This window comes from Oreochromis niloticus, linkage group LG17, assembly GCF_001858045.2.
Source record: "Oreochromis niloticus isolate F11D_XX linkage group LG17, O_niloticus_UMD_NMBU, whole genome shotgun sequence".
Lineage (NCBI taxonomy): Eukaryota > Metazoa > Chordata > Actinopteri > Cichliformes > Cichlidae > Oreochromis > Oreochromis niloticus.
In genome coordinates this window covers 24777723-24799457 of record NC_031981.2, presented here as the reverse complement: position 1 = coordinate 24799457, position 21735 = coordinate 24777723, and the positions used below count along the sequence as shown (strand labels likewise).

Sequence of the window (21735 nt, the reverse complement as noted above, 5' to 3'; positions counted from 1 at the left end):
TGACATTACCCACCTAATTTTTTTTTCCTTTTGTTTCTAAAAGCAATCAGCAATTTAGTGTATTAGAAACAAGATACATTCTAACAACAAAAATGATTTCATTTAACAAACATAAAAAATGAATTTTCTTCCGAGGACTCAGCCACAAAAATAATTTAAGATTGAGACTTTTTTGCAGTGTAGCTGTTGCCAGCAGCTTGGGGCATTGTTTAAACCTGGGGTCAGTTGTCATTTATTGGATGTGACTTTATGTGAGTTCAGTGGGAGAACTCTCCCTAAAAATCTGCCTTAATATAAAAAGCGTGATGCACCACATAAAAGAGAGCGAATCGTAAAAACCCAATCAATCAGTGCACAATGCAAGCGTAGATTATGAAAAAAACTTTATTACTGTTGCAAGGTAACATTGACAACAACATGCTTTTACCACAATAAAAAATAAAAAGATATTGCACTGGTTTTTATTCTAGCAATGTTTTTTTCCCCATCTCTCCCTCTTAAACCCTTTCTGAAGCTTTTACAATACACAGCTAAATCTTCTTTCTCATCTTCATCACTCCTACAAGACAACACAAAGCGTGGAAATACTGCCCTTGTCTACAAGACTCGAGGCAATAAAAGTATTTTTCTTGCTTTACAGAGCCAACACAATCCCTTAATATCAGTTTAACGGATGCACGTTGAAACAGCACTGAATCTCATGAAGTGGTGGTTCAGTGGTAAGAACGCTTCTCCTCGTACCTCGTCATACCCAAAGTCACATGTTTAAATCATCTATATGCCTCATAGTAAAAGCTCGTCGATCCTTGTGATGCTCGTGAATCAGAAGCGTAGGGAAGCTCTTCAGTGACTAAATCACAATTCCACATGTTAATCAATCCCAGGGCTTGGGACGAAACGTGGGACACCATTAACAGGTCAGTATGCTCAGTTCGATCTGTGGATCTGTCAATCGGGAACTAAACTGCCGCATGAGAATAGAAGTTGTAGAGCACACTTATATTTTGTGGTCTGGAATCTCAACACGTTTATCATCTGTCATCTGTGGAGGTTTACAAATGATGAAACTACAACATTTGTGTTTGCAATCATAGCAAAATGAGCTTGCTTCTTGCCAGCGCCAAGAAGTGCCTAACTTTGATGCCTATTTGTGAATGCTAGCTTTCAGATGATCAGAAGTCTGTTAACTGGAATTGAAATACAGTCTTTGCCAAAGACCGTTTTTGCAGATTTGTGAGGCGGCCGTACTCATATTTGACTGATATTGGTCAACATTTGTTAGTTGATATATAATGTAGATATTTAATAAGGATACATGAAAACATGCTGTTGAAACGGACTCTACTCTAGTTCCAGTTTTTCTGTTAACAGAAAAATCCCAAACTGAGAACACAGTTAAAATAAATCCAACTACTTGTTTCTTGCTTCAGTCCACAGACAGAACAGTTTTTGGGCTCAAATCTTTACACATGCTTACAATCACGTGCTCACTTGCTCTAAAAATTAATCAGTGGTTAAAAATCTGCCCACAGAATCATTTCTGCTCAAGGCTATTCTCTCTCCCAACACCATTATCTTGATAATGCCACAGAAAGAACCAAAAGGTTTGGACTGTGTATAAACAACATCCAGTATGGTCGGATAATCTCATTGACACTAAACAGTTCAAGTTTGATGACGTACAAAAAGTTATCAACTCCCCGACTCTCGTCAGATCGGCCAGAGCGTTCTGATCCTCGGAGGGGAACGGCTCCGTGCCACTGATGCGTTCCACAGACAAACCCACAGACAGCAGAGAAATGTGCTGAATCGCCATCATTTGCAAACACTTCATCACATGACACAATGTGAATCTATCACATTATGCTCACCTTGCTGATAATCATCCTAGCCTGTTAGAAGCTTGTTAGAAGTTCCATTGACACTCCCACCCCCCAACACATACACACAAACAAACATAATCAACATGTAAACATAATACAGATTACCACAGTCACTGTCAAAGTCACTTTTACAGTGTCCTTAATATGCAAACTGAAACGAGTGAACTCTGCTGCTCCCCCTGCAGTGAAACAAGCTCCACACAAGACACAAAACACTTTAAACTGACGAGAAGAGGCCATCCTGTGGGTTGGGCTTTCAGTGCTTGAGCTCACTTTGAAAGATCAAACTAAAAACACTAAGAATCAAATCAGTTTGTCATTAAAGTGTAATTCAGAAACAAAAAAGTGAAATCACTGAAATAAACAGGCTAAGTGCAGTTTTTGCTTTCACCTGCGAAAACAGTAGTAGCACTCTGAATCAGTGGTCAAACATCCAGACCAGCTCTCCTTTCAGCGACAGTTTGTCTTTCTTCCCAATCGTGCGAGATCAATGCAGAGCCTCATGCCTGACACAGACATGTCGACAGCCCAGCGCATATACACAGGTAGGCTGCAGGGAATTCTGAACACACACCCACGCAAACAGTGTATAAAACACAACATACTTTGAAATATTCTACACAGACGATCATGCACAGATTCGTCCTTATGTGTTACAGAAAGAAAACTTTACAGGATGAACACAGCGAGTTGGTCCTGATACCAAATAAAAGCAGTGCAGCCTTCAGAGGCAGACGGGGGCCAAAAATAACCAGATGGAGACCCAGCAGAGCAGGGTTTCAGGTGGAAACTAGCCGTGTTACTTTACATCACCTGAATTCTTTTATTTTTAAACGGTGCATCTCTGAGCGTTTCTGCTTTAATTGAATTCTGGTATAACTAAATGAGGTTTTTGTAGATGACTGAGTCAATCAAAGTCAGGCACATGATCAAATCCTTTGCATCTGCAGTGCCGTACAGCGGCAATCTACAATCCTATCTCACCACCAGGACCACTCACCAAATCTGTCTCCCTGTTACTTTGCACACAACAGAAAAATAAAAACGGAGTTGGAGGATCACAGTTTTGCCACAATGGGTGAGATCCACTGTCCATTTTGAAAGAGCAAGGGCCTAATGGGACAGCCGCTGACATCTATAAATAGCAGCGTCCAGGGTTTCCCATTTTTAAAACCTGATCCCACTTCATCTAAAATACTCAACCACTGATTATGGGGTCACGACAGTTAAAGGACATCTGAAGCCCAGCTAAGAAAACCTGCAACAAATTATGACTACGGCACAATCCTTGTAAAGAATACATGTATTTGTGTTTTCCAACAAAGCTGTTGGAAAAGGTAATCGTCTAAAACTGACACAATGTATGGATGTATATATCTGGTAAAACAAGAGGGGCAATATTTCAGTATTTGTACACATCCTGTACTTCACCCTAAATGGGAACATCTACTGGAAATCAGGACATTTCAGGGCTTAGACTATGTGAAAATGATTAGTTCAAACACTGAAGAGACACTGACTTGGCTGCATTCCTGTCCTGTCCCTCCAATACTTCACTCACTGTGAGCCAACACTGCTGTACAACAGCTGTGTTTCACAAAGTCAGCAAAAACCACTACAAGTTTTCATTTTATTTATTAGATGCTCTTATTTTAAGCAGTTTTAAAGTTAAAAAAACAAACAAACTAAAAAACGTAACCGCGCATGATAGAAATAAAACTATTAAAAACACTGGGAACAGAGTGGGTTCTGAAATAATCCAGGAAAGCGATGAACTCTGCAAATGTCCAGCAAGTACACAATTTGCTGTGCAATAACGGAATAAAAGTTTCAGAGTCGGCTGCAGAGGTTGAAGCAGACCTACAGGGTCCTGAAGACCGACTGTGTTGGATCAACAGGGAGCACAGTGAAAGCAGAATTTGGCCTATTCGCAGGGTGCTGCATGTACAATGACGATGCTTGACTCTTACTAACAATTCTAAATGCATTTAAACGGATTACTGAATATAATGTTGCACTTTATTGCTCAGATACAACTTTCTGTCAATCATAAGTGGATGCTCAGAAAGGAGGGATGTGAAGAGGAATCGAAAAGACAGGGAGAAAGAGGAGTGCGTTAAGTAAGGCACGTCCTGATCTCTTCGAGGAACGTGTGTGGAGGCTCTGCTCGACATCAAGGTGAGATAATGAGGCAGCACAAGATGAGTGAAAAAGCTGTGCGTGTGTGTGTGTACTTTTTAAAGTAGTGTCTCCTTGGACTGCTGAGCAGTACTGTGTTTCTAGCCCCTTATATGTTTGCAGAAAAGCAAAGACCCCCAAACTCCTCATCACATTCTGTCAAGCAGAACTCTCATGAACATAAGATAAACATAAAGAGCACAGAACAGCTGGATTAAAGCTGGGACTACCACATCTGGCTCTGCTTCTCAGCTCTCCTGCTGTGTGTTTACTTTGCTTTCTGATTAGTGTGATGCTGTAAATGTGTTTTTTTTCCCGAACATGCAGTTTGTCAAAGTTTTAAAACTTGGAGCCAACACTGAGCCCTGTGATCTTCACGTTTTATTCTGGTACTGTGGTAGGTTTGCTGCTACGTCTTCTTGCTGGTTGCTTTGTCTTGTTGCGAGGCAGCAGTGGTAGCTGTCGTCGTCTGGGGGTCTGACCTCTTGCGCTGAGGCTCAGTTGCTGCAGAAGTGGGTGGGGCTGTGCTAAGAGTGGACTGAGTTGCTGCTGCTGTTGTACCGAACCTCTGTGCAAATGCAGAGGTGGCGGTGCTGTCTCTGCCTGCAGACTCTGATGCTTGCCTTTCTGGAACATCTGTGCAGGATCGAGGTTGAGAAGCTGTACAGTCTTTCTTGGTGGTCAATTTGGCTGGTCTCATGTGGTTGGTGGTGGTTGGTGAAGCAACACATTGAGTTTTCTGCCTGTTTGGGGAGAGTTGAGGTGACTGAAGGGTCGGGACCTGTTTGGAGGGGAAAGGGACAGGGTCAGCAGGTGGGACTTCTGAGGCGCCACCTCTGGATGGTTTCTGCTCCTTGGTGTTGAATTTGACTGGACCCAGAACACTTTTAGCTACTGTTGCGAGCTGGGACACAACTTTGTCGACTCCACTTTCAGAAGGGGGAACTGGGGATCCTGAACTTGAATTAGAGCTGGAAGTGGATGAAGGTGAGGTGCTGAGACTTGCAGCTGCAGCTGCAGCTGCACACAGTCTCCGATTGTCAGCCTCCTTCTTCTCCTTAGGGATGCCTGGAGATGAGCAAGAAGTGCGAGCAGTATCGCGGGTGTCAGTGGTTTGGCACTCTGCAGTACTTGAGGTGGTCTTGGAGTCTGTGGTCTTTGGAGTACCTGTGGAGCTCTCTGTACAGGGCGTGGTGATTCTGGGGCTGCCAATCGTTTTGCCATCTGCTCTGGGTTCTGATGGTACAGTCTTCCCCATGACAGTCTTTGAGTCTTTTGGGGGAGCTGGCTTAATAAAAGTGTCCTTGCTAACTGAGATGAATGCACTGCCTGGTGTGGAAAAAGGAAGGGGACCCTGAATGGTATTTGTTGTACTGCTGGGCTCTAGAACCTTCCTCTCTCGTCTTGCATCGTCCTCTGTGGACGGGGTCAAGCTTCCATCTGTTGATCCTTGAGAGCAGGGAGTCTGACTGGGCTTAGTCTCTGCAACAGGTGGTAAAGTGTGCGAGGGGCTGGGTCTGCCTACCTGAGAGGGCCCTGTATGACTGAATGTAGCGTGAGGAGTGCAGGGGGAGAGGCAAAGGGATGGCAGAGTGCCTCCAGGACCTGTTCTCACAGTGGTGGGTCTCAGAAGAGGAGGTGGAGTGGACATATTCCCCCTGCGTCCATCCTGGCTGTCCTCTGAGCCTTCATCTGTCTCATCCTCAGATGAATCCACCTCGTGGATGGCATCTTGCTTCTGCAGAGACTCTCTTCGCTCAGCTCTGTCTTGCCTGATGGCTGACAGTTTGTCCTTCAGCTTGCTCTTCCCTGCTGACAGACCCAGCGAGCCAGACACCACACCGAGTGTGCCATCTCCTTCCTGCCGCCCTAACTTCCTGGATGAAGAAGAGTGTTTGTGCAGACTGCCTTTCTCCACGCCACGTCCTGCTGAAGACAGCAGACCCTCGCTGGATGACTCCTAGTGGTCAATAAGCAAACAGACACAGAATATCCTTGTTAAAGCACTCACTGTTCTGAAAATCCCACTCTTTGCACAGTGAAGTGAACAGTTATCCTGAGATCTGCTGTCTGGGAAGCTAAAAAATGACTGTGTTGTGGATTCCACTGTTAGAATTTAATCCATTTCTGCAATGTGCTGTGTTCAAAGTATAATGTGTTTTGGGGAAAGTTAAACCAGGTTACAGGCTTGACTGTGCTGGTATATAATACAACCTCTGCAATAAAACTTTATCTGCTTGTGTCTAAGAAAAAAAATGAATCTGAAACCCCACAGAGGAAGCAAAGCTCAGCAGAGCTACAACATTTCATCACCAGTTTACACACATTTTATTTTAGCTTTAACTCAGTTGCCATTTGGGAACAATAAGTCCTACACATTTTATGAGTTTTCTCTTATTTATGCAGTTTTATTAAATTATGTTGAGGTTTTTGTGTCATCTTTTGTGATGGATGTTTTACTTGTATGAACAATTATTGAATGGCCATGAGGCACCTCGATGACATCTGACACACACACACACACACACACACTACACAAATCAAACCAAACTAAAACAAAAAGAAAAACCTTTGAAGACTTCTTCTTTACATTTTGGATCTTATTTGGATCTTTTTGCCTATTTGTTATATCAAAATAAAAACTCTTTATCTCCCCCACAACAGATCTATTTCCAAATGTGAGAACCATAATACCTGCATGTCCTAAACAGACTCTCATTATTATGATTATTATGTTGATTATGTGTTAGACCCAACTTTGTGTGAAGGCAGTATCTACCTGGAGGCTCTGTAAGCTCGGCTCCCTCTGCAGAATCTCCTTCTTAAACTCAGAATGCGAGATGTCCAGGCTGTGTTTACGGCTCCCCACAGCTGCGCCAACTGCCAGCTTCTTTTCTGCTGCTGCTGCCATACCCGAAGATGAAGGAGAGTTGGTGAGAGAGGCTGCTAGTTTCTCAGCTGACTGCACCCTCTTGAGGAGCGGAGAACGTGGAGGCTCTGCACTCTTGGGTCTGGATATCTGCCTCACCAGAGGAGGAGAGGAGTGGAGCTTCACAGGGAATGACTGACCCATGGCGGACTGGCCCAGAGTGTGGCTGGAGAGTGGTGAAGGAGAGCGCTGAGGAGAGCTACTCTGAGGGGTGGGAGAAGGTGTACGGGCCAGAGGGGAGAGGGGAATGTTGCCAGCTGACTTGCGCCGAGGGGAGCGGTACTGGCGCTGGAGCTTTGGGGCAAGTCCATGCAAGGAGCTGGGTCGAATGTGGCCGGAGCTTGCTGGAGAGTTTGGGACGCTCGAGCTGGGTGAACTGCTCTGGGAAGAGTTCCCACCCACTGTGAGACATAAAGGAAGAACAATAATGTAGCAGAGATATACCAAATATGATTCATTTTATTTTTGAATGTGTGTTTTGCACATGTAAAAAAACAAAACAAAAAACAGACATACACGCACAGATTAAAAAAAAAAAACAACTATCCAAATGTGTGTCTCACCTGAATGCGTGGAGTCTGGGGTGGACCTGTAGCCCTGAGTTGGGCTCCGAGGTGACAGGTTGTGTGTTGGTGAGCCGGGCCCGCTTTCCCCTGATGACAGTGAGCGGTTTAAAGAGGACAGACTGCGGCTAGTGTGGAGGAGAGATGCCTGTTTGGTGATCTTCCGGAAAAGAGATGTCCTCTTCTTACTGTCGGAGGAGAAACAATTAATTGATCAAGAACTGCGCAAATTGTCATGACCGTTCATAAACAAGCACTGATCAAAGGGCAAAAGGTGAAGAGTCCCACTGTCATTGTCTCAACATCCCTGTTCTGGGACTGTTTTTAAACCAAAGAAGCTTCTTGGATGAGAGGTGAAATGTCTTCAACAAACTTAAACAAGTCCAACGGGTCTTTTTTATCTCTTAAGATTGTTCAAAAATTCTTTGCACAAGCACACTTGTTATTGCTCGACTTGTGTGTGTGTATTTCCCACCTGTCCTGTCCCTCCTTGTTCTTGGTTTTCTTATTTCGTCTTGCCATCTTGGATTTGTGGGTAGTCTTTCGAGCAGGGCCGACTTTGATGGACGTGTTCTCAAACGGGGTTGCAGAGATGGACACTTTAGCACCACTCTGAGTGACGACCAAGCAATAGAAACATTTCTTACTTTTAGAAAAAGATATCTTTACAAAACACGTTAAGTTGTGTGTATGAGGTGAGAAGTCAAAAGGTCTCAACTAAAATTCTGTTACCACATGTAAGGTCACAGAATTTTTGATCAGCTTGACTCGTATCTTTATTTTGCAAAGAATCAATTCAAACAGAAAGAATACAAAGAGAGGAGAGGAGAGGACTGATGTTTTTGCTGTCCACTCAAAAAGTTACTTTAGTGAGTACAAAAGGTTGTGATCCCGTACCTTTAGAATAAGCTCCACTACCTCTGTGTGAACCAGGCCATGGACTGGCTCCCCATTAACATGGGTGATCAGGTCACCCTCTCTGAGCCCTGCCTCGTGGGCCGGTCCACCTTCCTCCACATGCTGGCAGTGAGCAGAGAGTTAGAGGAGTGTAAGGGAAAAAAAGAGGAGGGAGAAAGTGAACGAAAAAAGGATGTAGAAATATTTCAGTCACTACTATTACTGCCACCTTCTGTCAACAACAAGACCCCTGCAAACACAGGGATACTATTACAGAGTCCTTTCACAGACATCTGTTAAAACAAAGTGATAATGGGGAAAGAGCCACCACACATGAAAGACAGTTTGGACAAATAGTTCAACAGCTTAAAACAAAAAAACTAATTTTCATTGTTAAATCTGATACAAATTTCGTTTTCAGATATCTCAGTGAAAATAACAGCTGCATCCACAAACGAACAAATACGATCCAGAAAAGGAGCTACCTTCTCTGTGCCCACGCTAATTTAAGAGGAAAAGTTCAAAACTATCCTGTGGTCTGATCAATGAAAACTTAAAAATTGTCTTGCAAACCATGCAAACCTGGTTGGTCTGTCCTGTAGCAGAGACAGACCAACCAGCTTGTTATCTGCAAGCAGCTGAAAGCCAGTTGGGGTAACTTTAGTGCACATAGGATGGGTAGTTTCTCACATCTGTGAAGGCCGCAATGTATACAGATTTTGGAGCAATGTATTTTACCTTTCAAGGAAAGCCTTGTTTATTTCATCAACACAAACATGACTTTATGACTATAAAGTAATAAAGCTGCAGATGCAAAACTGGCCTGCCTGCAGCCCGGACCTGTCAACTACAAACATTTATAAAGACAAACACAATAAAGGGGGGCACTGAATGTTGAACACCTGAAATACTCTATCAAGTAAGAGTAGGGAAAACATTTAGCTTTCAGAACAACTTCATTTGCTCTTCTCAGTTTCCGAACTCTTACAGAATTTCTCTTAAAGAGGAGGATTTGCCAAACAGGCCTAAATGTGTCCCTGCCACAACTATTTTAAATGTGCTGCTGGCAGTTTCAACAACGAGTAGCCATTCATCTGCTGATATGTTTGTTTTACTTGATATACTTTATCAAGTATACTTTCCTTCATATCCTTAAAAGCAATGGCTTACAAATCATTACATTCTGTATTTAACTGACATTTTATACACCTAGTGTTCCACACTGAACACTGTTGTATTTTTGTAGCTTTAGATTTATCCTTTTGTCCGATAGTCAACTGTTTTTAATTCAGTATATATATCACAAACTTACAACAACAGTTGTCTAAACACACTTTATGGTATAGGTCGACCCTGCAGTATTTGAAAGTAAAGCCCAGCAATCAGACAAAAAGCAAATGAGCAAACACCTGGTGACAGCAGGGAGAAAAAACTCCCTCTTAACAGGAAGAAGCCTTAGGGAAGACCAGAATCAGTCAGGGGCAGCTATCTGCTGTAATCGGTTTGGTTTTTATTTTTAACATATGGTATTTATCATCAGTATCATTACTAAATCTGGTGCGACACTCACCCACACCATGTGATGTACAGTGTAGATGTCAGAGTCACCCATGTACACTCGGATGGCTCTCAGAGTAAAGCCATACTTCTTTCCAGCTCTGTGGATGATGATGGCAGGTTTGACATTAGTCACAGCTGGAGACAGGTCCCGGCTTGGTGAAGAGTCTCGTGATGATGGATTGGATGACAGTGAGTGGGGAGACATCGGGCTGGCCAATGGGGAAGCGCCATGATGGTCTTTAAAAAAAAAAAAGAACAAAACATGACGGATTATAGCTGATTTCATGTAGCATGGTTGCAGATTCATTCTACTCTAGTGCAAAGGACAGCAGCTGTCCACAATAATTCAAAAGACTATGACCAAGTTAATGCTGTTCATGTTGTCTTTTTGGTTTTAAGAACTTCATTTTTTAAATGTTTGAAAGCACCTGCAGGAATCATCAGCGACAGCGTTGTAGCCGAGGCCGACTTGATGACCTTGTTGAGTGGCCTGGTTGTTGCGTGTCTGTCTGCATCTCCAGACAGCATGCGATGACGAGCCCTACGAGCTGCCAAGTCACTGATGGCCCTTGGAATTGAGGGAGAGTCGCTGTCTGCTGCAGCTTTGGCACCTCCGCTGGCAGCACCGTTACTGCTGTTGGCACGTTCGCACGCATCGCCTGAACTGCCTGCTGTATTTACATGGGAAAATTGAGAAATAACACCAAAAGTAGCAAATTAGGTCAGATCTGAAAACTTCAAAAGATCTGGAAACAATCTTTTTCGTTCACATTGATCTTCACATTTGTAACATTTTCATGTGACCCATTTAATCCCCCTAAAAACACCAAACCACATTAGTAGTGTTAGCATTAACATTTTTGCCTTTATACATAAGGTGTATAAACTACACTGACGAGTGAGTGTGGCTTTGCTCAGTTGGCTGGAGGTGGAGCTTGGTGTGGTGGGAGACTCGTCAAGCTTCAGCTCTCTTTCCACTGGAAGCTCTGGGATGGCGAGGGGCAGCTCTTCACATCGCAGGCCCCTCACTGCATTTGGGCCAAGCAGGCTGGGACTCTTTCGACTTCCAAGTGCACCTTAGAAATCAGCAAATTAGAGGCACAAATGAGCTACAACTAATTATATCTTATTACATCTTTTTGAAAAAAGAAAATAAAAAAATTATGAGTAACTTCTTTTGGGCTAAGCTACTCGCTGTGCTATGTGTACTGGACACGCACATGAAAGAGCATGACCGATACAGCATATTTATCATAAGAAACTGAGGAATTTTGTGGCAGTCCTTCTTAAATGCAGGTGCTGGTAAAAATTAAAAACTTCAGCAACAACTTGTAGGCAAACAGTTGTTTGTAGACTGTGCTGAAGGACAGTTTTGCCCTGAAATTTGGTTATTTCAGTTTATCAGAGCCAGCCTTTCCTTACCTTGCCCTTGGCCTCCTTCCTCCTCTGAGGAGATAGCAAAGCGCGGCATCTCAATGATAGCAGAGCAGCAGCGTCTCCTGACTGTCAGGGGCGGGCTTGAATCACTCTCTGTGTGGGAAGACTCAGAGACTGACAAACGCTTCCGCAGGCTGTAAAGGTGAAGGACAGGACAGAACAAACACATGAACAGCTATAAATAAAGCTGACAACATCATCATAATGATAATTTTTAACTAGAATAAAGCAAAAAGTACATAAACCAGCAAGCATGCTCACTTGGGGCATGCAGGGGAAATTTGTGTAAATCCATATGGACCACAGCCCACTGTGGCCGCAAGAACTGGCATGAAATGTGGGGCCCAATTGGACGACAGTGGGAGATACCCACAGTATGCCCATTGTTTATGTGTGGGTTTAGCTACTGGAGCCACTAAAGGGCAAGACTGCTATGGACCATGAGCAAGCGGGCGATCGTGGCTCAAGAGTTGGCAGTTCGTCTTGTAATCGGAAGGTTGCCGGTTCGAGCCCTGGCTCCGACAGTCTCGGTCATTGTGTCCTTGGGCAAGACACTTCACCCGTTGCCTACTGGTGGTGGTCAGAGGGCCCGGTGGCGCCAGTGTCCGGCAGCCTCGCCTCTGTCAGTGCACCCCAGGGCAGCTGTGGCTACAATGTAGCTTGCCATCACCAGTGTGTGAATGTGTGTGTGAGTGGGTGGATGACTGAATGTAGTGTAAAGCGCTTTGGGGTCCTTAGGGACTAAGTAAAGCGCTATACAAATACAGGCCATTTGCCATTTTTACCAAGCCTGGGGCCCACGCGGGTTTTTATCAACAAGACCACACAACCCCACAGCTCACCCACAGTTACCCACTGTGGATTTGCACAGACATGTCTGCTGGGAAATATCTGTTGTCTTTTGTGTAGATGAACTCACATCTCCGGAGATCCCACCATCCAAGATCGATCTCTGGACTTGAGTCCACTCAGGCTGTCGATGCGATCTCCTCCCTCCTCACTGAGGCTGCGTTTGGTGGGAGGAGGAGTCCTCTTTTCCTCATGCAGAGACAAACGTTCCATGCTGCTGTACACCTATAAAAACATTTCTCTGCATCAGACATCATCTTTAGAGCAGAGACTCTTAATCCTTTCTGACTCTGAATATATGTGCAATGCCAAAATGTTTGATGGTCCTCAGGATCAAATGGTAAGCTGGCATTAAGAATATCCTCCAAGTGTATCAGTTCAAACACACTAAAACGATCAAAAATATGTCAGTATCTAATATTAAATTATCAAAAAGTCATTTCTTTCACTGATATCTGTCATTTGAGGGTTTTGGCTTATTTACTGAGCATAACCTTCCAAATGAAGATTCAGTTGATTTAAAAGTACAAGACGTGGATGAATCAATGAGTACCTTGCTGAAGCGAGGCGAACAGGAGGAGAATTGTCGTATCTCTACATGTTCTTCATCATTGGTATCTTCCTCCTCCTCTGAATCCACGTGGTGGTAGCGATCAGAACGAGCTGAGACAGACACATATTGATTGTAACGAGACTACATGACTTTCAAACAGCGAACAATCTCTGTAAGGCACTGGCAGACATACTGTCAAAGTAACTGGTGTCATCCTCTGACTCCAGTTGGGGGATGAACTCGGCTTTCTGTCTTAGCAGGCTGTTCCAGTCCAGATCTGTGAAGAATTGGTGCTGCTTCACCTCAAAGGCACTTCCTGTGGAGTTGAAGAATGAAAGAGAAGATAGAAAGGATGGAGATAGATATGGTGGGTAGGTGATGGGGGTGGAGGTGGAGGGCAGTAAGAAAAACAACACTATCTGTTATGGTGGAAGGTTGTCACACTTAAATTTTGAAGCTTTGAAGAGCGGGGAACACAAGCATCAAAGAACAACCTACAAGTTAGCAGAACGCATGCTGACAGCGTCTAACTGAACAGCTACAAAAAAGCCAAAGACAGTGATGCGGAACACAAAAGGCCTCTGAAACATGGGAAGAAAGAGAATTACATTCCAAAATTTTTTTTTTTTCCACTGTATACTACCAGTCAAAAGTTTGGACACATCCTCTCCCTTTGGTTTGATTACTGCTTTGCACACTCTTGGCATTCTCTCGATGAGCTTCATGAGGTCGTCACCTGAAATGGTTTTCCAACAGTCTTGAAGGAGTTCACAGAGATGCTGAGCACTTGTTGGGCCTTTGGCCTTCACTCTGCGGTCCATCTCATCCTAAACCATCTCAATTGGGTTTAGGTCAGGTGACTGTGGAGGCCAGGCCATCTGGCGCAGCACTCCATCACTCTCCTTCTTGGTCTAATAGCCCTTACACAACCTGGAGGCGTGTTTGGGGTCATTGTCCTGTTATAAAATAAATGATGGTCGAACTAAACCACAAACCGGATGGGATGGCATGTCGCTGCAGGACGCTGTGGTAGCCATGCTGGTTCACTGTGCCATTCAATTTTGAATAAATCCCCAACAGTGTTGCCAGCAAAGCACCCCCACACCATCACACCTCCTCCTCCATGCTTCACGGTGGGAAGCATGCATGTAGAGACCATCCGCTCACCTTTTCTGCGTCGCTCAAAGACACGGTGAGTGGAACCAAAGATCTCAAATTTGGCCTCATCAGACCAAAGCACAGATTTCCACTGGTCTAATGTTCATTCCTTGTGTTTCTTGGCCCAAACAAATCTCTTCTGCTTGTTGCTTTTCCTTAGTCGTGGTTTCTTAGCAGATATTTGACCATAAAGGCCTGATCTGGGCAGTCTCCTCTGAACAGTTGATCTAGAGATGTGTCTGCTACTGGAACTCTGTGTGGCATTTATCTGGGCTCTAATCTGATGTGATGTTGGTGATGATGGACTGTTGTTTCTCTTTACTTAGCTGATTGGTTCTTGCCATAATATGAGTTCTAACAGTTGTCAAATTCTACAAATGAACCCTGACAAGGAACACTTGTGAAGTGAAAACCATTTCAGGTGACTACATCACGAAAGTCACTGAGAAAAGGCCAAGGGTTTGCAGCACTGTCAACAAAGCAAAGAGTGGCAAAGGGTGGTGGCTGTATCTACAATGTGGAACGTAGTGAAAATAAAGGAAAACCATTAAATGAGAAGGTGTGTCCAAACTTTTGACTGTGCAAATTAAATAAGGATAAAGCCAGACCCTGATCCTGTCTCCTCTGGCTCAAAGTCCTTTTTATACATGAAATGGAGAAGTTCAGCACGACATACAATGTCAGATAAATCCTACACTTTCTGTCACCTTCAAATCCTGGATTATTTATTAAAGAGTTGAATATGTGCATGCAGCAACATGTATAGTAACAGTTATTTCTACATGACTAAAATGATAAGGGAGTTGAGATGAATGGGTTCCAACACAATATAGCAATTTCACACAGTGGCAAAGGCAATGCTACTGATTTCTTTGAAGGTAACTTTTCAGCAACCAAAGCAGTTTTACTGACACACTGCCAAGGTCAAAATAAAAATCTGGTTAAATAATTCACACAGGAATACCAGCACACTCCTATGGTCACATAAATTTGTATATTTTGTCTTGTCTTATCTTAGTGTAGCACTTCTTTGTGGTAATGTTTACCTAATTCTTGAAAAACTATTTTGGTAAGAGTTGCTTTACAGTGCATTACCTGTCCCCAGTCTCTCCAGAGGATTTTGTCTCAGCAGCTTGGAAATAAGGTCCTGTGCATCCTGAGGCAGAGCTTCATCCCCCTCAGGCCAGATGATCTCATCTAACACAGCACAAAGACATGCACATGACACTTTGATCTTACTGAAATTAGTCTGCATTCATTCATTTTTAGAAAAAAAAGATCAAATTCCCTCGATTCTCAGACTTTTTGTCAGTAGAAGTAGGAATTTTCTACAGCGCATTTATTCAAGTATGTACTTTTGTCTACCATTCAACCAACGTTATCCAACAATGTTGGATAATACCTCCCACCCACTCCATGACACACTGGTCAGTCACAGGAGCACATTCAGTGAGAGACTGAGATTACCAAAAAGCACCACTGAACCACACAGGAAATCATTCCTGCCTGTGGCCATCTCTCTGTACAACTCATCCACTTAACACACTGTATACTGCAATAGCTACACCCTTTTTGCACATGCCCTTCTTGTTATTCAGCCATTTATCAATAAGTGACTTATATGTATATATATATATGCATGTATATATTGTATATATTGTGCTATTTCTTACTTAGTGTACTGTCTGTCTTTGTTACTGTTTGTACTGGAGCACTGTAACCAAAATAATTTCCCCTAGGGATCAATAAAGTATTCTGATTCTGATTCATTCCTGTTTGCAACAATATGGACACTAACTCTGAGCACTAACCTGGAAAACGTTAAAAGTATAGATCAATCAAGAGTCATGTCTTTCATGACAGCCCTCTATCACCACTTTGTATTAATGTGGGCAGAAGTCAAGAAAAGAGACGGTGGGATCAATACAGGTTTATGATCATTGATTAGGCCTATCATCTGAGGGAATTCAAAGGGGAAAAGGAACACAGCAGAAATCACAATTGATTTTAGTCCTTGCAGAGAAGCCTGGGCTCCTTTACTGCAGAGCTGCATCTAAAAATTTCTGAAGTCTGCTGAGGCTGGGAGCCATCAGGCTCAAATGTTTATTATTCTGATTACAAAGCAACACCGTTATTAGACCAGTAACTACACAAAGGTTTTGAAGGGTTAAAACCCTTTAAAGCATGTCTGCGTGGAGTGACTTAATACTAAGTCATTATAGGGGTATCGAGCATTGAGTCCTTAATGCTAAGTCTGAAGTTCAGTTTTCAAAATGTCACACTTATTGGATTCTGAACTTCAACAGGTAACAAAGGAACAAACAGACAGGCTGCTGCCTCCATTTCTACATGTTCATATTTCTAAAGCAGAATCACTGTGGCGATCACGTTTAAGTGTCTTTGTGCTGCTTTTTAACTTCAATTTGTGTTACTGACTTTGTGTTCATACCTAGAGAGAATCGGAAAGGAATCGAAATTGCTAAACTCTAATTAATGCGCATCCCTAGTGATGGATTAATAGATTAATATGTATTATATCTTTTTATCTATTATGTAGGAATATGTAAGTGAAAGCCAGATTACACTCTGCATGTATTTCTTCTTATACTTTAATTCTCGTTTATTGTGATGATCATCATTAACGTTCACCCTCTTTCTCTTTCAGCCTTACTAACCACCGACCGTGAGGCTCACTTATGAGCATATTAAGCTATGGGAGCCTGGCTGACTCTCCTCCTCTACTGCCCACCTTTGCCTTCACTCCTCCTTTTTCTGTTTGGTTTAGTAAATTATTCTTGCATTATTAAAAACCTTTTGAACTATAGCAACTTTGTGGCACCTTATATATTGGGATACTCTTGATTTTACAAAGTACAACATTAATAAAAATCCATGTGGCAGGTGATGTACTCACCACTGATAACCTGACCAAAGAGCTCTTCTGGCGTGTCTCCGAAAAAGGGAGCGCAGCCCACCAGGAACTCATACAGGATGACTCCCATTGCCCACCAGTCCACCGGCTTGCCGTAGCCCTGACGGAGAATCACCTCGGGGGCGATGTACTCTGGAGTGCCACAAACCTGCAAAAGCAGAATGTTAGCTCAGCACATGAAAAACACACACAAAAGTATTTATTCTGTGTTGTTAAGGAAAAGACAGGCATAGCTTCTGGGTCTGAAAAGTGAAGCCAACACTATGCAAACATGCAAACACTGCCCTTGGGCTTTCTCTCTGCAAAACCTTTCTGCTGAGTTTCATACGGAATAAAACATCAAATTCATTTTGTAAACTGAGGTAATTCAAAATTTAAGAAAGGAATCGGGGGTATGCTCACTGACTAACAACTTCTGAATGACAAGTACATAAGCCTTAAAAAGGAAAAGAAATAAGCTCATACCTGTTTATCTAGAAACTCTCTGGTGTCTTTCTCTATGTGTCCTTCATACAGATTTGTGGTCAAACTCATCAAACCGATTTTAGAGAGGCCAAAGTCCGTCAGCTTGATGTGTCCCATAGACGTGATGAGAAGACTGCACGAGAGAAAATTGAAAGTTTCTGTCCAGACAGCAAATGTTGGAAAAACAGTGCACTATTTCTATTAGTTTCTAACCTTAGTAATAACAATAATCAACAAAATCATAAGCAAAGAAAACACATATGAGCAACTTATGTCAAAGTAATAACTGCGGAAAAAAACTGTGAAAAAGGCTTCAGACTGCTCCAAACACTCAGCTTCAGGCAGTATTGTCTAGTCATGGTACAGTGTGATGCCATGCCTATTTTAGTTATCTGAGTCTTACTTGTCAGGTTTGAGGTCTCTGTGCACGATGCCATAATTGTGAAGATATTCTAACGCGAGGACAGTTTCAGCAAAGTACATACGGGCCATATCCACAGGCAGGGCTCCGATATTCTTCAGGAGTGTGGCACAGTCGCCACCTATAGATGACACATGAGAGTTGCAATATTAGACAACATAATACTACTACCACCACTAATGACAACTAGTAATTATCTTACCCTCCACATACTCCATCACCATGCACAAGTGTCTCCTGGTCTCGAAAGAACAGAACATTGAGACAACAAAGGGGTTTTCAGCAAATGTTAGTATGTCTCTCTCTACAAAGGCCTGCTGGATCTGGTTCCTCAGGATCAAGTTCTGCTTGTTGATCTTCTTCATAGCAAATCGTTGCCTGGTCTCCTTGTGACGCACGAGAAACACAGCCCTGCACAGGACAAGAAAGGTATTCAGGTTTTACAAAGAACTTAACATATATTAAAAATGAGACACCAAGATGAGTTGAATGCTGTTGTACCCATAGGCTCCATTACTGATGAGCTTGATATTTTCAAAGTCCTCCTCTCGAGGGGTTTTGGCTTTAGTCTGTGGTGATCCTGCTGGGACTGTGGCTACTCGAGTCTGAAACACAAAAGCAAAAAACATGAAAGGTTTTCAACCCAAAAAGAAGAACCATGTCTAGTCATTGAAAAAAAAAGAACAATTCAAAATATCTTTACTATATTTTCATAAATGATTAGTAAAATTTACCCTTTTGTATGTTTCTGAATCTACAAGTTGCTTGAAAAGTTACTTCAAATTGATTAGATGATTAAAAATAAAGTCAATTAAACTGATTACATTTTTGTTCTACTTTCACAGATTCCTATTTAACACTCCTTCATTGTATACTCACGTCAACTGAATCATCTGTCTCTGGGGTTTCTGGGTTTCCACTATCATAGCTGCTGAGCTGAGTCATTTCTACAACGAGACACAAGGATCAATGACCAGGAGAAAGAGGAACCGAGGGGGGCAAAGAAAAAGACAGCAGTTAACCAGTTAAATAAGAAATATTTGACGCCTGCTGATGTTACCCTCCAGAGGGTCCCTGGTGAGGCCCAGCTGGCTGATGATGTATCGGGGAATGTCAGACTTAATGCCCTGGCCTTCTTTTGCATGGCCTTCAGCTGCTTCCAACAAGTGGTAGAACTCCTCAGGATCAAACTCCTGCAAAGGAGGGAGAGTGGAAGGAGGTCATGAAGGAGGAGTGGCATAAAGAGAGAATGGAGGAGACAAATTAAAGCTTAAGGTTCAAAATCAAGTAATAACAGAATGAGAATCTATTCTCAGGCGTGTAAGTTGTTATGACAGCCATGACACACGTGAATTTAAAAGGTTACAAGCCTTGATCTGTCCAGACTTTTATTAGCTGTTCAGTCTTTTGTCTTGCAACAATAACAATAAACAATAACATATAATATGAAGACTTATTTGTGTAGTTCTGTGATGATTCTCTGGTAACAAAATCTCATAATTTAGCAGAAAATGCTCCAGTCCTGTTTGAGTCTAGACACGGAGAGAAACAGAAATTCATCTGGTTATTTTATTAGATCAAGATATTCAACTCTGATTTAAAGTGAGTTGCCCCAACAACAGCGCTACACAGAAAAAACCATGATCTACACCTTCTGTGTGATTCTAAAGCAATCACAGAGTGAAGACTTGGACGGAGCTGCAGATGGGACAGGAGGTTTTGCTGGGCAGAAACTTCTGTGTCCTCTGACTAAGACATGCTGCCTGATTATTCCCTTCTTGTGGACACACAAACACTTCCTGCCCCCTCTTCTCTCTCTGTGCTTTCATTTGTAAAAATCCATCCTGTCCAGTGTCACAGCTTCAGCTGCATGCAATTAGTCAAAACTACTGATGTGAGGACTGGGGAAACCTCCCCTCTTGTCCTCCTCTTCCTCATCCTCTACTGCCCCTCCAATTATCCCTGTCTTCTGCACTCTTTCTTTCCCCTTTTCACATTCGTTTCCCTAATGTCTAACTCCTGGGCTCACAAATGGCTGGTTCCATCTATTAGCCTGAAAATGTGAATCATCTCATTCAGGGATACAGATTGAGAACCGGTTCTTGTAGAGAACTGATTCCCAGTAGTCCAATTCCTTGGAATTGTTAGCCTGCCTGCCTGCCTATCGATCCCACTTATCGGTTTTTGCACTTGCACTACAATCCGCTGATTTCAGTTCACGTGTCAGAGGAGGAAAATAATGACACAGTTTAGAGTGTGGATATGGACTTTTTTTTTTTTCTCATCCCAAAATCATGGAGGTCCTCTGGGAGAAGTTTGAATAGGTGACAGACAGAGAAAGAAAAGAAGCTCTGCTGTTGTCTAAACATAGTGTTGCTGAGAGGTGTTAATGTGTGAGCATGTGTGTACATTAGACTGTTTTGAAAGACCCATAAATTAATTTCTTGGCTTAAATTTCCACCAAGGAGCAGAAAGCTCTAAATTGCATTTTTCAAGCATTCATGGAGTGAATCTGAACAGTATGAAAAAAACAATTCCAGTTAATACTAGTAACTGAAATGCAAAAAGGACTCAGTAGCTGTTGAGGATATGCAAGCAGGGCAAGGTTTGGTGAAAAAGGTGAATAAGCTTCATCTCAGATAATTAAAAATAATCTGGAAGGTCTGTGAAGGTCTTTCTTACCAGACACTCGAGGAGACGTGCGGGCCGGGCGATTATGATCATCAGCTTCTTGACAAGTTGTGTGACAAAGGTAACCTCTACGCTTTCAGAACGCTCATGAGCCTTAAAGAGAACACAAGAGGATGCAGGGTTAAAGCACAAAGTATATAAAGAATAATTATTACAAATATTCTCTGCGATATTAAATTCAAATAGGCAAGAAAAAAAAAACAATAAGAACAAAAAAACAACAACTAACAAACAAACAACTCGTATCTGTCAGGACAGGACAATAATTCATCAGTGTGAACTTTGATGACCTTGGACTGTATTGAAAACGTCTGTGCTGTATTTGTCCTTCATAAACAAAGCAGAACAGCCATGAGGACGAACAGATGGTGGAGTCCTTCTTTCATTGACACCTGAGAGGTAATCTAAATCAGAAATGACCTCTGCCTCACTCCATCGTATCCACCATGAAATGTCTGCCAGCACGGAGACAGAGCAATTTACTCAGCAATCCGTTGTAACTGACTGGAGATGCAACTGGAGCAAACACTGACCCCTGGAAAGAAATGGGGTGGAAATAAAGTGCATCTGTGTGTGTGTGTGTGTGTGTGTGTGTGTGTGTGTGTGTGTGTGTGTGTGTGTGTGTGTGTGTGGTGACAAATCTGCCACTGTAACAAAATAAAATAATTAAAGAAAAACTGTGTACATGTAGTTTCATATGCGCACACATTTATGAATGTGGCATGTATGCATGTTTTTATAATGTATGTATGTGTCAGGCAGGGTAACACAGGGGAGGCGGCTGCTCATAAACAAAGCGTGGCTGACAGGTTGCTGTTTGCCTGACAGATGCAGAGGGCCCGGGGGCCCCTATAACCCCACCACCACCACCACCCTTGAATTATCTCTTGAATTATTTATAACTGTAATGAAACCTGGAGGGAGGGAGTGGATATCTACTGTATGGGTATTCTACTATATGTATGTAAGTATAAAGGACATGGAATATTATGTATGTGCATGTGTGTGTGTGTGTGTGGTAACTGTAAGGACCAGTGATCGGTGGTAATGGACAGCTGAGGGATAGACTCCCACTACATAGAGACTAATTATCCAGAGACTATGTGAGAAAGAGACAGCCGGCATATTTTAACACTGTGTGGTTAACATGAAGCGACTCCCTGGTGGGTACACAGCATACACACAAGTCCTTTAACATCCTGAATCCACACGCACTGTG

At 42.7% G+C, this 21735-nt stretch overlaps 1 protein-coding gene across 11 annotated transcripts in view; it reads right to left on the bottom strand.

Moving 5' to 3' along the window:
* Nucleotides 1-366: 366 nt before the first annotated feature.
* Nucleotides 367-21735, bottom strand: part of mast2 (microtubule associated serine/threonine kinase 2) — a 141450-nt gene continuing 120081 nt past the window's right edge. For 10 of the 11 annotated variants that reach the window (XM_013273515.3, XM_019346731.2, XM_019346732.2 and 7 more), the window contains 21 exons: nucleotides 20508-20609; nucleotides 18886-19018; nucleotides 18705-18772; nucleotides 18327-18430; nucleotides 18028-18236; nucleotides 17808-17946; nucleotides 17405-17537; nucleotides 16922-17087; nucleotides 15103-15204; nucleotides 13043-13165; nucleotides 12850-12959; nucleotides 12367-12521; nucleotides 11433-11581; nucleotides 10907-11086; nucleotides 10439-10681; nucleotides 10021-10247; nucleotides 8451-8573; nucleotides 8029-8165; nucleotides 7554-7741; nucleotides 6841-7391; nucleotides 367-6021 (listed from right to left, as the gene is read on the bottom strand). In XM_013273515.3, coding sequence (XP_013128969.1) covers nucleotides 4471-6021; nucleotides 6841-7391; nucleotides 7554-7741; nucleotides 8029-8165; nucleotides 8451-8573; nucleotides 10021-10247; nucleotides 10439-10681; nucleotides 10907-11086; nucleotides 11433-11581; nucleotides 12367-12521; nucleotides 12850-12959; nucleotides 13043-13165; nucleotides 15103-15204; nucleotides 16922-17087; nucleotides 17405-17537; nucleotides 17808-17946; nucleotides 18028-18236; nucleotides 18327-18430; nucleotides 18705-18772; nucleotides 18886-19018; nucleotides 20508-20609 — 4893 coding nt within the window. In that variant the 3' untranslated portion in view covers nucleotides 367-4470. The remainder of the gene's footprint in view (nucleotides 6022-6840; nucleotides 7392-7553; nucleotides 7742-8028; nucleotides 8166-8450; nucleotides 8574-10020; nucleotides 10248-10438; nucleotides 10682-10906; nucleotides 11087-11432; nucleotides 11582-12366; nucleotides 12522-12849; nucleotides 12960-13042; nucleotides 13166-15102; nucleotides 15205-16921; nucleotides 17088-17404; nucleotides 17538-17807; nucleotides 17947-18027; nucleotides 18237-18326; nucleotides 18431-18704; nucleotides 18773-18885; nucleotides 19019-20507; nucleotides 20610-21735) is intronic. The other variant, XM_025899746.1, reaches the window with a different exon arrangement.